The 17,894-nt window shown below is 44.4% G+C and overlaps 1 protein-coding gene across 1 annotated transcript in view; it reads right to left on the bottom strand.

The window, feature by feature from the left end:
* LOC138354718 (J domain-containing protein DDB_G0295729-like) overlaps nucleotides 1–7,606 on the bottom strand; it is a 33,811-nt gene extending 26,205 nt beyond the window's left edge. Inside the window, exons 1-2 of the mRNA XM_069309170.1 lie at nucleotides 7,508–7,606; nucleotides 6,240–6,755 (exon numbers count right to left, since the gene is read on the bottom strand). Of these exons, the coding sequence (XP_069165271.1) occupies nucleotides 6,240–6,755; nucleotides 7,508–7,606 (615 nt within the window). The remainder of the gene's footprint in view (nucleotides 1–6,239; nucleotides 6,756–7,507) is intronic.
* Between the last annotated feature and the right edge of the window lie 10,288 nt (nucleotides 7,607–17,894).

Genomic DNA, 17,894 nt, shown 5'->3' with positions numbered 1-17,894 from the left:
TGTACAGATTCCTGAGCCTATTGGGCTCTATCATATCTACATTTGAAACTGTGAATGGAGTCAGCCTCCACCACATCACTTCCTAATGCATTCCATTTGCTAACTACTCTGACACTGAAAAAGTTCTTTCTAACGTCTCTGTGGCTCATTTGGGTACTCAGCTTCCACCTGTGTCCCCTTGTTCGCGTCCCACCAGTGTTGAAAAGTTCGTCCTTGTTTACCCGGTCGATTCCCCTGAGGATTTTGTAGGTTGTGATCATGTCCCCCCTTACTCTTCTGTCTTCCAGTGTCGTGAGGTGCATTTCCCGCAGCCTTTCCTCATAACTCATGCCTCTTAGTTCTGGGACTAGTCTAGTAGCATACCTTTGGACTTTTTCCAGCTTCGTCTTGTGCTTGACAAGGTACGGGCTCCATGCTGGGGCCGCATACTCCAGGATTGGTCTTACATATGTGGTGTACAAGATTCTGAATGATTCCTTACACAGGTTCCTGAACGCCGTTCTGATGTTAGCCAGCCTCGCATATGCCGCAGACGTTATTCTCTTTATGTGGGCTTCAGGAGACAGGTTTGGTGTGATATCAACTCCTAGATCTTTCTCTCTGTCTGTTTCATTAAGTACTTCATCTCCTATTCTGTATCCTGTGCCTGGCCTCCTGTTTCCACTGCCTAGTTTCATTACTTTGCATTTACTCGGGTTGAACTTCAACAGCCATTTGTTGGACCATTCACTCAGTCTATCCAGGTCATCTTGTAGCCTCCTACTATCATCCTCTGTTTCAATCCTCCTCATAATTTTTGCATCGTCGGCAAACATTGAGAGGAACGAATCTATACCCTCTGGGAGATCATTTACATATACCAGAAACAGTATAGGTCCAAGGACTGACCCCTGCGGGACTCCACTTGTGACGTCTCGCCAATCTGAGACCTCACCCCTCACACAGACTCGTTGTCTCCTGTTGCTTAGGTATTCCTCTATCCACCGGAGTACCTTCCCTCTCACTCCAGCCTGCATCTCCAACTTTCGCACTAGCCTCTTGTGTGGCACTGTATCAAAGGCTTTCTGACAATCCAAAAATATGCAGTCTGCCCACCCTTCTCTTTCTTGCCTTATTTTTGTTGCCTGGTCGTAGAATTCAAGTAACCCTGTGAGGCAGGACCTGCCATCCCTGAACCCATGTTGATGCTGTGTTACAAAGTTCCTTCGCTCCAGATGCTCCACTAGTTTTTTTCGCACAATCTTCTCCATCAGCTTGCATGGTATGCAGGTTAGGGACACTGGCCTGTAGTTCAGTGCCTCCTGTCTATCCCCTTTCTTGTATATCGGGACTACGTTAGCTGCTTTCCAAGTATCTGGCAGTTCCCCTGTTGCCAGTGATTTGTTATACACTATGGAGAGTGGTAGGCTCAGTTCTCTTGCTCCTTCCTTTAGAACCCAAGGGGAGATTCCATCTGGGCCTATAGCCTTCGTCACGTCCAACTCTAGTAAACACTTCCTTACTTCCCCACTGGTAATCTCAAACTCTTCCAGTGGTTCCTGGTTAGCTATTCCCTCACTTACCTCTGGAATTTCTCCTTGTTCTAAGGTGAAGACCTCCTGGAATTTCTTATTCAATTCCTCACACACTTCACACTTTTTATATGTGGATGTGTGTGTGTGTGTGTGTGTGTGTGTGTGTGTGGATGTGTGTGTGTGTGTGTGTGTACTCACCTATTTGTACTCACCAATTTGTGCTTGCAGGATCGAGCATTGATTCTTGGATCCCGCCTTTCCAGCTATCGGTTGTTTACAGCAATGACTCCTGTCCCATTTCCTTATCATATCTAGTTTTAAAAGTATGAATAGTATTTGCTTCCACAATCTGTTCCCCAAGTGCATTCCATTTTTCCACTACTCTCACGCTAAAAGAAAACTTCCTAACATCTCTGTGACTCATCTGAGTTTCCAGTTTCCACCCATGTCCCCTCGTTCTGTTATTATTACGTGTGAACATTTCATCTATTTCCACTTTGTCAATTCCCCTGAGTATTTTATATGTCCCTATCATATCTCCTCTCTCCCTTCTTTTCTCTAGTATCGTAAGGTTCAGTTCCTTCAGACGCTCTTCATATCCCATCCCTTGTAACTCTGGGACAAGCCTCGTCGCAAACCTCTGAACCTTCTCCAGTTTCTTTATGTGTTTCTTCAGGTGGGGGCTCCATGATGGTGCGGCATACTCTAAGACGGGTCTCACGTAGGCAGTGTAAAGCGCCCTAAAAGCCTCCTCATTTAGGTTTCTGAATGAAGTTCTAATTTTCGCCAGCGTAGAGTACGCTGCTGTCGTTATCCTATTTATATGTGCCTCAGGAGTTAGATTAGGTGTCACTTCCACTCCCAGGTCTCTTTCGTGAATCTTTACAGGTAGGCTGTTCCCCTTCATTGTGTACTGTCCCTTTGGTCTCCTGTCACCTGATCCCATTTCCATAACTTTACAATTACTGGTGTTAAACTCCAGTAGCCATTTCTCTGACCATCTCTGCAACCTGTTTAAGTCCTCTTGGAGGATCCTACAATCCTCGTCTGTCACAACTCTTCTCATTAATTTTGCATCATCCGCAAACATTGACATGTATGATTCCACTCCTGTAAACATATCATTTATGTAAATTAGAAAGAGGATTGGTCCCTGCACCGATCCTTGAGGTACTCCACTTGTTACTGTTCGCCAGTCCGACTTCTCGCCCCTTACCATTACCCTCTGGCTCCTTCCTGTTAGGTAGTTCTTCACCCATACTAGGACCTTTCCGCTTACTCCTGCCTGCCTCTCAAGTTTGTATAGCAGTCTCATGTGCGGTACTGTATCAAAGGCCTTTTGGCAGTCAAGAAATATGCAGTCTGCCCAGCCTTCTCTGTCCTGCCTTATCCTTGTTACTTTATCATAGAATTCTAAAAGGTTTGTTAGGCATGATTTACCTGTCCAGAACCCATGTTGATGCTTGTTTACAAACCCAATGCTCTCCAGGTGCTCAACAAGTCTTAGCCTAATTATTCTTTCAAGTATTTTGCAGGGGATGCTTGTCAGTGATACGGGTCTGTAGTTAAGTGCCTCCTCCCTATCACCTTTCTTGAAAATCGATACGACATTTGTCTCCTTCCAGCAACTGGGCAATTCTCCCGACATCAGTGACTCATTAAAGATCATTGCCAGAGGCACGCTGAGAGCCTGTGCTGCCTCTTTAAGTATCCACGGTGATACTTTGTCTGGTCCAACAGCTTTATTTGCATCCAGTGTTGTCAACTGTTTCATTACCTCCTCTGCTGTCACCTCTATATCTGATAGTCTTTCATCTAGGGTAATCGCTTCTAACAATGGGAGCTGCTCAGGCTCGGTTGTGAACACTCCATGGTATTTTGCATTCAGTACCTCACAGATTTCCTTGTCGCTTTCTGTATATGCCCCTTCTGTTTTCCTCAGTCTTGTCACTTGGTCATTTACCGACATCTTCCTTCTTATATGGCTATGTAGTAATTTAGCTTGCTTTTTCGCTTTGACTGCAATATCATTCTCATAATTTCTTTCCGACACTCGTGTTATGTTAATGTAATCATTCCTAGCTCTGTTACATCTAATCCTGTTGTCCTCTGTCCTTTGTCTTCTGTACTTCCTCCACTCCCTCCTGCTTCTCACCTGTGCTTCCTGACACTGTCTATTAAACCTTAGGTTATTATATTCCCTCCTGCTTTTTTCCTTTATTGTTGGAATAAATCTCTCTTCAGCCTCCTTGCATTTCAATATGACTTGGTTCATCATACCTTGCACTGTTTTTCCTCTAAGTTCTTCCTCCCACTGCACTTCTCCCAGGTAGTCCCTTATTCTTCTGTAGTCCCCTTTTCTGTAATCAAGTCTTTTTTCCCGGACCTCTTGTCCTTTGGTCACAATTTTAAGCTCCATCATGTAGTCAAAGACTAGGACACAATGGTCACTGGCTCCTAGTGGTATTTCATGTTCCAACTGCTCGATGTCTTCTACATTCTGGGTGAAAATGAGATCTAATAGACTGGGCGTATCCCCTCCTCTTTCCCTAGTATCTTCTTTCACATGCTGTGTTAGGAAATTCCTGTCAATAACGTCTACCAGCTTCGCTCCCCAGGTCTCCTCCCCGCAATGGGGATTCCTCGTTTCCCAATCTATCTCTCCGTGATTTAGTTCCCCCATGACCAGCAGCTTCGCTCTCATTCTATGCGCTATAGTTGCTGCCCTCTGCAGTTCATCTATACATGCCTTGTTGCTGTCCTCGTACTCCTGCCTGGGCCTTCTACTGTTTGGTGGGGGATTGTAGAGTATCAAGATTACAATCTTCTTCCCATCCACTGTCAGAGTTCCATGTATGAAGCTCGTGCTTTCATTGGTACCCGGATTTTCCAGCTCATCAAACTTCCATTTCCGCTTTATTAGGAGTGCCACTCCTCCTCCCTGTCTCGGTGTCCTTTCTTTTCTTATCACCTGGTACCCCTCTGGAAAGATTGCATCCGAGATCATGCCATTTATTTTAGTTTCCACTATTGCCACTATGTCTGGGTCTGCCTCACTAACTCTTTCTTTTATCTCTTCTGCTTTATTGGCTACCCCATCAGCATTGGTGTACCAAACCTTGAGACTCTTCTTGGAAACTCGGGTGTCAGAGTTTCCCCTTTCACCGGGGGTCTGGGGGGAACTGGGGGGTGTCTGGGGGGCGAGTGGGGGTTGTGGGGGTGAATGGGGGGGTGCTAGGGGGGTGCCTGGGAGTGCCTGGTAGGCAAATGGGGTCTGGGCATCTAAGGGGGTAGGAAGGGCATAATGAATCTGAAAGTTAGGGGTCTGAATAGCATAGAGGGGTTGAGAAATAGAGTGAGACTGAGTGTCAGATAGAGGTTGAGAGGTTAGGGGGGAGAGGGATATTGAGGGCAGAGGGCTGAGAGGAGAATGGAGCATGGGTGCTGGGAGTGGAAGAGAGGGTGTATTAGTTAGGGGGGAATCGGGGGTAGGTGGGGGTTTTGGGGTAGAAGAGGGAGATGGGGGAAGGTATTAGGGAGTCACAAGGTGAGGGGGTTAAATGATGTGTGTGTGTGTGTGTGTGTGTGTGTGTGTGTGTGTGTGTGTGTGTGTGTGTGTGTGTGTGTGTGTGTGTGAAAAAGTTACAAGTTAATAACAGGTGATTGATTGACAGTTGAGAGGCGGGCCGAAAGAGCAGAGCTCAACCCCCGCAAGCAAAACTAGGTTAATACAAGGACCATGAGAATTTCTGTCATACTCCACTGACAACGTCATGATAGTGTCTTGCAAAGGCGAGAGTCTCCAAGGCTGAAATTCCCAAATTTGTTTAATGTTATTTTAGCCATTATTATGTTATGAGTAATCCAGTAAAGGAGCAAAGCTGTTTAGCCTCTGGTTGTCTGGGTTTAATGTCCAAAAGCTTTTGTTTGTTGACGTCTTTATGATCCTTATGGAGCACTCGCAGTTTATTTATATCAGAGAAGAAAGTGTTATTCACTGGCATAACGACTAGAGCCGAGAATCCCCAACATATACGCTCACCTTCCGACTGTGTTGACATCTGAGCAGTTGCCAGCACTCACCACTCCCTCGTGGCTCCTAATTCCCAAATACTTGTCCTTTCTCTGTGGATTTTTCTGACCTGAATGATTGCCTACCCGTGCTTGCCTAGCAGTGCTTGCCTAGCAGTGTTTGTCTAGCAGTGCTTACCTAGCAGTGCTTGATTAACAGTGCTTGGCTAACAGTGCTTGCCTAGTAGTGTTTGCATAGCAGTGCTTGCCTAGCAGTGCTTGCCTAGTAGTGTTTGTCTACCCGTGCTTGCCTAGCAGTGCTTGCTAGCGGTGCTTGTCTAACAGTGCTTGCCTAGTAGTGTTTGTCTACCCGTGCTTGCCTAGCAGTGCTTGCTTAGCGGTGCTTGTCTAACAGTGCTTGCCTCGCTGTGCTTGCCTAGCAGTGTTTGTCTACCGTGCTTGCCTAGCAGTGCTTGCTTAGCGGTGCTTGTCTAACAGTGCTTGCCTCGCTGTGCTTGCCTAGCAGTGTTTTTCTAGCCATACTTGCCTAGCAGTGTTTGCCTAACAGTGCTAACCAAGCAGTGTTTGCCTAATAGTGCTAACCTAGCAGTGTTTGCCTAACAGTGCTAACCTAGCAGTGTTTGCCTAACAGTGCTAACCTAAGAGTGACTAAAGGGCCGAGAGGTCTTACTCATGCCCCGCCTGCTGACCTACTTTCCCCGTTGAGTTATAATTGATCGTTGGTGATGTTGGTGTTCCTTGGTGACCTTGACCTTTGGTGATGTTGATGTTCCTTGTCGACCTTGACCTTTGGTGATGTTGATGTTCCTTGTCGACCTTGAGCTTTGGTGATGTTGATGTTCCTTGTCGACCTTGACCTTTGGTGATGTTGGTGTTCCTTGTCGACCTTGACCTTTGGTGATGTTGATGTTCCTTGTTGATCTTGACCTTTGGTGATGTTGGTGTTCCATGTCGACCTTGACCTTTGGTGATGTTGATGTTCCTTGTCGACCTTGATCTTTGGTGATGTTGATGTTCCTTGTCGACCTTGACCTTTGGTGATGTTGGTGTTCCTTGTCGACCTTGACCTTTGGTGATGTTGATGTTCCTTGTTGATCTTGACCTTTGGTGATGTTGATGTTCCTTGTCGACCTTGATCTTAAAGTTGTGATTAATGTGGTTGTGCTGATGTGCTCGGACTTGATCAATTTGTATTTGACTTGAGTGTGCCTGACAAACTTATGCTTGAAAGTAAATAATTATCAAAAGAAGGCATCAAGCCGGGAAGGCTATGTAGCACCATCAAATGTGCGGAATAATCAGAGGGCGCTGAATATCACCAAGGATGCCAATACGAGAACAGAAACGCATATCGCGAACGTTATGAAAAGTATCTGATTTACCAATAATTCTATGGAGGGACAGCGAGAGACGGTTGGAAAGCAAGATACACACTCGTCCTGGAAGTCAGGACATTCAACAAGGATATGCACAACTGCAAGAGGGACAATGCAGTTTGGACAATAAGGAGCAGGGCGGCGCTCCATTAAGTGTTCGTGAGATAAGGGTGTATGGCCGAAGCTCATCCTCACCACAGCAGTTTCCCACCGCCAGTTACGGTGGTAGGAGGGAAAGCACGGGGACACACTACTCTTAAGAGCACGCAGTTTGTTATTAGTAACAGAAGACCAACAATCCTGTCAACAGGCATGGATGGCAGAATGATAAACTGGGTAAAAGTCGGAATGCAGAATACCTTTACGGGAGATGGGACAAGTGCGGATAGCATTCTTAGCGGCAGCATCTGCACATTAATTTCAAAAGACACCAATATGACTGGGAACCCAGCAAAACACTACCATCTTAAATTTACTGGAGATAAGAAACAGCCAATCTTGAATCTCGACGATCTCCAGTCTCGATGGACTGGATTAAAGGAATCCAGAGCCATGAGGGCACTGTGAGAGTGAACTACAACCCACATAGGAAGAGTAACAGCGAGAAAGCAGTAGATGAAGAGCATAGAGAATAGCATAAAATTCTGCCGTGAAGATGCTAGTCTCCAGAGGCACTCGACACATAGACACATATTGGTGTGGTCAGGAAAAACAACAGAGTAGCCTACACCGTCTGCAGACTTAGACCCATCGGTGATGATGGAAATGGAGCGGGAGTGTGAAGAAAAGTGTTCAAGAAAAAGGCGTTTCAGAACTTAAGTAGGGGTAAAAGCTGTAGTGCTGTGAGTCGGGGATTTACAAATGCAAATGTTAGAAGGGGGACCCTCCACAGGGGCAAGGACAGGACAACACGAAGAGAAATATTGGTAATACTAACCGAAAGAGAATTTTGCATGCGAGATAACTGGACAGAAAGAGGGAGGTGGTGAGGTGGAACAGGAACTACAAGAGGGGTAAAAGTCAAAGCACGATATAGGCAAGAGTGAGGGTGTTGTAAGGACCGTGCGCAATGTAGCGAAGACAATAGCGATCACGGTGGTGTTGGAGAGACAGGAAGTCAGTGTCAACATACAACCTGAGGGTTGGAGTCGAACGAAAGGAACCAAAGTTGATGCGCAACCCAGTATGGTGCAAAGTATCAAGACGGAGAAGAGTAGAAGGAGAAGCAGACGAGTAAGCAGGGCAACCATAATCGAGATTAGACAGAACGAGAAAGGAATGTAAAGAGAGGAGCGTGCACCTATCTACTCTCAAAGAAGTATGAAACAAAACCAAAGGTAGGTTAAGAGCCATACGACATTCATCTCGGAGGTAAGAGATATTGGGTGACCAAGACAAACGAGTGTCAAACATTAACCCAAAAGCATAGCAGAATCTTTGTATACAAGGGAATGACCATAAATCGACAAAGAGAGATGAAGAACGACTTACTTCCGAGTAAAAGTCATAGCACAAGTCTTAGTCTCAGAGAACTTGAAGTCATGATTCGTGGCTTAAGACTACACAGCATCAATCGCAAGTTGAATCCGCCTTTGAAGGCGAATCATCACCTCGACAGCAAAGGGTAAGATCGTCGAAATAGAGAACGGAGAAGATGCCGGAAGGACGGGAGGAAAGAGACCACTGAGGGCAACTAGAAAAAGAGTAGTGTTTAGAACACTACCTTGGGGTACACCTCTAAATTGCCTAAAAGACGCAGAGAGATTGCCACCAAGCTTCACTCTAAAGGAAAGTTCCTCTTACGAGGAAGAGAGAGATTACCACGAAGGCCAAAAGAACGAAGTTGGGACAGAATATAGCATCTCCAGGTGGTATCGTAAGCCTTTTCCATGTAAAAAAAACACAGCAACATGGAGGTCTTCGCAGCAAAAACAGTTCGAATATAGACCTCCAAGTTCACCAAGACACCAGTTGTGCTGCAGCACCTGCGAAAACCAAATTGAGAGGGGGAGAGGTGGTGATAGTGTTCCAAGAACCACATCAGACGAGCATTGACCATACGTTCAAGGAGTTTGCAGATACAACTCGTGAGGGCAATAGGGCAGAAGTCATTAGGGGATGTCTCTAGAGACCCTGGTTTCCGAATAGAAAGTACAACGGCATCTAGCTAGTCCTCAGAGACTGACGACGACTCCCAGACCCGGTTTTACAGATTCAATAAATACTGAAATTCACATGGAGGGAGATGGTGAAGCATCTCATAATAAATGTCATCTGAGCCCGATCCCGTAGAACCACAGAGCGCCAGGGTAGACTGAATTTCAGAGAGAGAGCGAAGGGATCGGACGGAACTCGGAGATGAGTGCGGAAATCTAAGGGATGTGATTCGAGAACGGGCTTACAACAGAGGGAATGATTGAGGAAGATGAGAACCGGAGCTAACAGCCGAAAAGGGGGAACCCAGGTCGTTTGCGACCGTCACGGGGTCCGCCACAAGAGTCCCACGGAGGTGAAAGACTGGCGATACATCTAAAATGAACTTCCCCGCTATCTTGCATATTTTCCAGATCTGCGGCAGAGGAATATCGGACGTAACGGTGGAAACATAAAGGCACCAATTTCCAGCTCGCACGTTTAGCTGTATGGATGGCCCTACGGGCCACCACACTTGCCTTCCGAAACAAAATAAAAGAATCAGCCGTTTGCCAGCGTCGGTGTTTCTTCCAGGCTGCATGCTTACAGCGGACACCCCTACCACAGTCCGCATTCCACCATAGAACGCACTTCCAAGTGCCCTGGAATGTAGAGCGGGGAATAGAATGGAGGGCACCGTCGAATACGGTGCCATGAAAACGAAGGAGGGCGCGAGGGAGAGGCAGAAGGGAGAGGTCAAAGAGAGTAGCATGACGGGTGAATAGGTTACAGTCAGCCTTGGCAAACTGTCATCTAGAGAGCTGAGAGAAGTGGGCGAAAAGAGAAAACGGTAACAAGGATGGGGAAATGATCACACTTAAGGTCATGAAGAACCTGCCACTTGAGATTAAAGTAAAGAGGCGATGAGCAGAGAGAAAGATCAAGACAGGAAAGGAAAGTTCAAGAGTTCACATGAGTAAGCTCACCAGAAATCAGAAGAGACTGGGAAGAAGAGAGTTCGAGAAGGCGGCTGCACGTGTTTATCCGAACAACACCCAAAAAGGTATGTCGACAGTTAAAATCACCCAATAGGAGCACAGGCTTTGGCAAGGAGTCCAGTAGATGCTTAAGATCAGGAAGAGAAAGCGGGGCATTAAGGGGGAGATATATTGAACAGGTCTTATACCCTTTACTCACAAAGACACAGGCTGCAGAACAGTGGATAGGCGATCGAAAAAGTAGGGGGACGAAGGGAATATCAGTACGAATCAAGAGAGCAGTAGAGTTATGGGCCCCAGCAAAAGGGGGAATGAGAAATAGGAATAACCATGAAAATGACCAGAACGAGCACCAAGCATCGGCTCCTGGAGACATAAACAAAGTGGTGAAAACTTTGTAATCAGAAGTTGGAGTTCGGGGAAGCTGGCAGAAAATCTATGAATATACCATTGAAGAGTAGATATTTTCAAAAAGAGAAAAAACAGCAACAGAGAATAATGAAGAATCATAGGTTAAGAAGAACTCAGCATATTAAATAAGCTCAGGATCAGGATCAGGATCTGGGCCAGCAAAGTCAGGGTTAGGGGACATGGGGAAACTTAGTAAGGATGGATTGAAGGGATTGGGAGGACAGACCAGAGGCGGATGGACGGGGTCCAGAAAAGGAGGAGACAACCGAAAAAGGCGGTCAAGAACAGGAGGAGGAGGAGGAAGGGGCAGAAACTGGGGAGCGCACCTCAGCAAGGACAGCAACCGAGAGGGAATCAGGTGCGAAAGCAACTTCCATAGCTGGGACAGGGGGCCCGACCACCAAAACGGGAGGGGACGAAGAAATATTCAGAGGTGGGGGACGAGGAAGAAAGCGATGCCTTCTTACCCGCCAGAGAGGTGCCAGGCTAAAGTTTCTAAACTAAAGAGACAGGCTTTCCAGCAACAAGGTACTGGGCAACAGACTCAATTGTCTCAGCAGGTGACGAACAACAAGAAGATTGCTAGGATGATGATGGACAACAGCCTGGACAGACAGGCGGCGTGGAGGGCCAAGAGACTGGGGGAAGGGTTGGGAAGAAGGATCGAGGGGAGATGAGGAAGAAGACACAGGAGACATGGCAGACTGGGTAAGAAAGGGGGAAAATACCAAATGGAGAACCAGTTGTGGGAACTGACTTGTGAGTTTTATATTTATTTAATATATATAAATTTATAATGTGTTTATATTTACATTAATCTATATATTTCGATAGCAATTTATATGATGTTTAGCAAACTGTATTTCTGAAATATTCTCACAAATCGATTCCTTACACATTGGGGGGGAGGTATATTAAATTTATGTATGCAGTCAATCAAACTACAGTATTAAACTACATATATTAGTAATGATAATTGAGAGGCCTTATCGTATTGTATAGTAGGCTTAGTCCACCAGGTATAAACCAGGATGATGACACCAAATAATCCTCAGTTGAGACTAGCATCCACCACCCATATACTGATGTACCAAGATTAATTCTTGCTTCCTCTTCTATACCTGTTAAAAGGACACTTGCAGTAAAGCAGGAATCCTATATATGACATCTATATCGGAGAAAATACTGTGTATTATATAAGATAAGGACCAAGGAGTAATTACCAGGGTTTAGTCACTTGTGCATGTTCTAATCGGTGTGTCCTATATCTACGTAACATTAACTGACCAGAAATGTGGTAATAAACAGGTTTCGGTAAGACACTTCCCTTGTTTGGATGTTGAATGTGTGTTGATGATGGAAGAAGCACTAATTTGATCTCCATAACACTTCGTCCAAAGGGGAATTATAGGAGCTGAATTTGTTCCAGTGACTCTGGTCGTAAACAATGGCTGACCTCCCTCCCACTGACGCCCTGCCTCTCCTTGTCCAAATGTCAATAAGTGGTAGAAGGGTCATATTTACTTTATTTCAGTACTGATAATTAAGTTAATTCAAATGAGATGTTTTTATGATTTTAAAAGTCCAAAGACTGCTGTATTAAGAATAATTCTTAGCATGAAAAACTGGTGAATTTAATAGCGCTATGTGGCAATGATATTCTGTTTTCTATTGACGGAAAATTCTACTACAGGCTACATTTTCTATGGGTTAACTTGCGTATACAACAGCAGCAATATTATCTGCTTATTGTATTTAATATTAGTAAATGGTGTCGGGTTTTCTGACACGAGGAGGGGGACCCGTCAGGACAAAATATAAAAGAACAGGGGAGGAGGTGGTGGGCATGTCCGGGTCTAAGGCCGGAGACGATTGTGAGACTGAGTAAGGAAGGAAGGATGAGGAGAGGTAGAACACCGCACGCAAGCATAAGATACGCCAGTGAAAGGGTTGAGACAGTGGACTTGGTGTCTCGCTTCAGGAAAAGACAAAAAGTCCCAGTGTTTCAGGTTGAGGACGGCTTCCTCAAGTTTGTAGTGTATACACGCGAGGGAGACGGGAGGGTGGGCCTCACCACAATTGAAGCAGTGAGCCTGGGGGAGAAGAGCACTCTGTCTTAGAGTGAGCTTCGTCCCCATACATGAGGCATAGAGTCACAGTACTTGTGTATTTGAGGGCACCATGCCGAAACTTTCAGCACTTATTATAAAGTCTAGAAGAAGGGATGTACTCCTGAACGGAGCACCTGATACCAGCAAGACTGATAGAGAGCGGAAGGGCCCTACTATCGAAGGTGATTTTCACAACTAGAAGGGGCTGATGGCGACGACCACGAGGGGGTCGAGTGAAAGTGTCCACGTGGAGAACAGGATGGCCTTGGTGGTATGTTTATGTTTAATATCCTCGTGGCAGTCTTTTAGGTCTCTAACACAAGGTTGCAACATGGTGCGGGAGGAGAACAGGGCCAACACTGTCATTTAACCGAGCGTTTCTGGAAACCCAAACAGGGGTCTCCCCAGTGCCGGACAATGCGGCTAAGCGGGTAGCTGCATCCTGAGAAGCAGCAGCGACGACACGTGTACCAAGACGGGTAAGGTTAAACGTAAAGGATCGTGCGAGTGCGACCGTGCGGCACAGAAGTCACATTGAGAGACTGAACCATGCCAGGGGACGAGGTCGTCACCACTGGGTGCTTGGGGCTCGACCCAACCACAGAGGTGAGAGGCGACAGGAGGGGAGTAGTCAGGAGGGATCAAAGGAGGAGCTTGGTCTTGGCCAAATGTAGCCGGGGCTACAGAGCCCGGTCTTCCAACACAGTCGGACTCGGGGGCTTGGTCACCCACCCCACGAGCACGAGAAGTTATAAGAGGATCATTATTCAGCAGCATGGAAACGAGGAGGTAATACTTTCATTCACGAATGAGGCCCCATACCCACCATGGAGCCACAATTAGAGGATAGGACACCCAACCAGACAGAGGCTGGGGACTCCCTAGGGGTGCATCGTGAGTATACGCCGCACAATCGCCACCTTAAGAACCGTCAGTTGTCGAGATCGGGTTCAGCGACGAAAGGAGGATTGACAATAAAAGCGTCCCCTCGCTCGCGACGTCGGGTACCACAGTTCTACGGGTGAGAGAGTGTGCCTCCCCAAACACCCGGGCGTCAAAACAGACGATGTCCAAAAGAATATTCAAGACAGGCAAAAGATCGGCGGGAAATGACAATTAGAAAGGAGAAGAGGGGGAAGAAAAATGAAATATAAGGAAAAGGAAAAGACTTCCAGCATAATTTGTGAAGACAGCAGCAGGAGCATAAGGCTTCAAAGGAAACAGAGGACTGTTCCATGGAATATCACACTCCAGGGGGGGGGGGGGTGATATTCAGTCGCCCACCAAGTCCCATCACGACAACAACGATCTGGAAAGGGAGGGGGTGTGCTTGAAAACTTCTGCATGATATGTTGGTACTCGACTTGTGCTTTGCATTCCTGTGCCTGACACTCTTGTGCTTGACATTCAATTGCTTGACATTCCCGTGCCTGACATTCCTATTCTTGACATTCTTGTGCTTCACATGCCGGCGCTTAACATGCCAGTGCCTGACAAGTCAGTTCTTGACATGTTGGTGCTTAACACACTTATGCGTGACACATCCCGTCAAGTCTGACGTACCACCCACACAGAAGGGATAACACGATTGTCAAGAACAGCATCACTCTTTGCCCTTATAAGACTGAACATGAAATTGCCGGAAGCGCAGCATATATTTGGAGGATAACCTGCAAGTAGATACGGTAAAATGCCTGAGAAAGTCATTATGATTTAAATAATGAGAGCGTGATCTTTGCCGAGGAAGGACAACATGAAATTATAGGAGTAAGGGAAAGCCAGTCTTAATCCAGTCATATGACAGGATTACCAAAATACGACAAAACATTATGGCTCAATTCTCTATATCTTCCTTTATTGTTATTGAGCAGTTGTTACAATTTCTGATAAAGGGCTGGTATTCAAGATGAAAAAACATGCAGGAACAGAGGGGAAAAACACTGAACTGGGTCAAGGAATACCCGATAGACAGAAAGCAGGTCAGAGCGAGATTGAGAAATGTGACAGGACAGGGGGCCCAAAAGGGCTCTGCCCGAAGCCAACTACTGTCTCTAACCTAAGTGACTGACCTACCCCAGCGAGTAGTCACGTACGTAATAATTTGTTTTTATTTTGATTATTTATATATATATATACAAGAGTTCTAACATTCTTGTACAGCCCCTAGCACGCATAGTATTTCGGGCTGGTCCTTATTCCAAATTTTCCCCAGAATATGACCCGCAAAGTCGTTTAACAACCAGGTAACCAATCACTGCTAGGTGAACAGAGGATACAGTTAAGGATTGGCACCCGATCAATCCTCCCCGGCCAGGATACGAACCCAGGTCAAAGCGCTCGTGAAGTGCCGGGCGAGTGTCTTACTAGCAGAGCAAAAATTTACAGAAAGACCCTAATGAACTCCAAGATAAAGGGCACAGATGATTGTTAGAGTTCAATCCCAAGAAGTGTAAGACAGTAAAAATGGAGCAGGGAGAAATGAGACAAAGTATTGAATATAAACAGATTTGAATGTGGATATAACTTCAACAATGGCATCAGAGAAACACATACTCAGTGTAACAACAGCAGCATATGGGAAGCTAAAAAACATTAAAATAGGATTTATAAGCCTAAATAAGAACTCCATCGAGACAATGTATTCAGACAATACAATAGTTTTATACAATGATGCAGAAGTACTATAAATTGCACCGGGCTAGAATCAATACCTTATTATGCAGAGGCTTGCAACAAGATGAGGGCAGCATTATGACGGTTTATCAATGATGATAGTTTAATAATGCAGCTAAATCTCTAAACCTCTTATGGACAGACGAAACTGAAAAGACATGTTCACAACATACAAGATACTGATTGGAAAAGACAAAGTGGATATGGACAACCCCTTGTAACTGAGACATGGGTTGAAGCTGGAAATGCAAAAAATTTGAAGAAAAAAAATCATCTTGCCCTGTGTGGAAGAACAGCAAGTGGGAAAGTATTGAAGAAGTAGTCAGGGAAGCCTCCTCCATCACCAGCAAACAATTCGAACACCAGGAAACCAAAAGAAAATGCAACATGTATAACAAGGTTAATGGGCGGGTCTTAAAGGAATAGGCATCACCTCTCCGCAGTCACTAAACTGCCCCTCAACTCTCCCTGTTGTTGTTATTGTTGTTAAAGATTTGTTACCTGGGACAAAAAGTTCCAAGTAGCACGGGCTATGGTGAGCCCGTACTGCCTTAACTCTCCCTTGTCAACCATCTTCCACCCCCCCTCCCCCTTAACCATTATGTAAGAGGCATGAACGTAAAGGGTATGGTTCTCATTGGCTTGTCGTGTTGGATGGAAAAATATGAACAAGAACCGTTGGACACACCTGAGGGTGCGGAAAAGGGAAGAGCTAGCGTGCGCATGCGTATTATAGACTGCAATCAACATCTGTGAGGTTCCTGCAAACATTTAGGAAGAACAGTGTAATGAGTTTAAGATAAACATTTCCATGTACATTTTGTGGCTTACCGTTATGACGGGAAATTAGTGTTAAATGTTGAAGTACAGAACAGGACACATAAACTAATATATGGATGGAGGAGAGAATATTATGAATTGTCAAAACATTGGAACGGTTGGCGGGAAACACCCAGCAGCCACAGCGGGAGATAGAGGGAGAGGCTCGGTGTCTGCTGAGCGAGAGATGACGCCAAGGTTGATCGTGTTCCTGGACCTGTAAAGGCTCTCAGATCACATGAGGGGAGTATGGGTCAACGTAAACCGTATACCCATATATCTTGTGTTTCATATAAATTGGTGCAAGGTGCTCAATAGCATAGTATGAAACAGAAACAGAAACTGCCCGAAACGCTTTGCGTAATAGTGGCTTTAGGCATTGTATGTACTAGCTCTATCTATAAAGCCAACAAACTTTGTAAAATCTCTTTATGTATGTACCTTTACCTAAATAAAAATTATTATTATTATAAAAAAAAAGATGTTTGGAGATTATTAAAGCAATTCAGAATTTGAAGACGGCCATGTTTGGTCCTGCATTCAAGAGGACATTGATAGGTGAGTATATGTGTGTGGATAACAAATGTTTCAGTGCCTAATAGAAACTTTACTACATTATTTGGCATTATTTCATTGTTCATATAACTATTGTTGTAGTCGTTGTCACCACTGTGAGGCCAGCTATATGAAAGTTACATCACCATTTACAGTCAGTTAATAAATAATTTTAAATAGGTTTTGTAGGAAGTTTTCTTGTCTGAAATAAAATAAAAATAAAAAATTCTATCACATACCCAGAGAAGAGTTGGGTCAGGGATATACACGTGCATGTATAAATAACATTTTGTTCTTTGTAATTCCAATATTATTATTCTACAGTAATTTTTATATGTATATATATATATATATATATATACATATATATATATATATATATATATATATGTCGTACCTAATAGCCAGAACGCACTTCTCAGCCTACTATTCAAGGCCCGATTTGCCTAATAAGCCAAGTTTTCATGAATTAATGTTTTTTCGTCTACCTAACCTACCTAACCTAACCTAACCTAGCTTTTTTTGGCTACCTAACCTAACCTTACCTATTAATATAGGTTAGGTTAGGTTAGGTAGGGTTGGTTAGGTTCGGTCATATATCTACATTAATTTTAACTCCAATAAAAAAAAATTGACCTCATACATAGAGAAAAGGGTTGCTTTATCATTTCATAAGAAAAAAATTATAGTAAATATATTAATTCAGGAAAACTTGGCTTATTAGGCAAATCGGGCCTTGAATAGTAGGCTGAGAAGTGAGTTCTGGCTACTAGGTACGACATATATATATATATATATATATATATATATATGTCGTACCTAGTAGCCAGAACGCACTTCTCGGCCTACTATTCAAGGCCCGATTTGCCTAATAAGCCAAGTTTTCATGAATTAATTGGTTTTCGACTACCTAACCTACCTAACCTAACCTAACCTAACTTTTTTGGCTACCTAACCTAACCTAACCTATAAAGATAGGTTAGGTTAGGTTAGGTAGGGTTGGTTAGGTTCGGTCATATATCTATGTTAATTTTAACGCCAATAAAAAAAATTTACCTCATACATAATGAAATGGGTAGATTTATCATTTCATAAGAAAAAAATTAGAGAAAATATATTAATTCATGAAAACTTGGCTTATTAGGCAAATCGGGCCTTGAATAGTAGGCTGAGAAGTGCGTTCTGGCTACTAGGTACGACATATATATATATATATATATATATATATATATATATATATATATATATTTTGGCTTTCACTATAATGACCTT

This window comes from Procambarus clarkii, chromosome 6, assembly GCF_040958095.1.
Source record: "Procambarus clarkii isolate CNS0578487 chromosome 6, FALCON_Pclarkii_2.0, whole genome shotgun sequence".
In the NCBI taxonomy this organism is placed as follows: Eukaryota; Metazoa; Arthropoda; class Malacostraca; order Decapoda; family Cambaridae; genus Procambarus; species Procambarus clarkii.
This window is presented reverse-complemented; position numbering and strand designations above follow the sequence as displayed.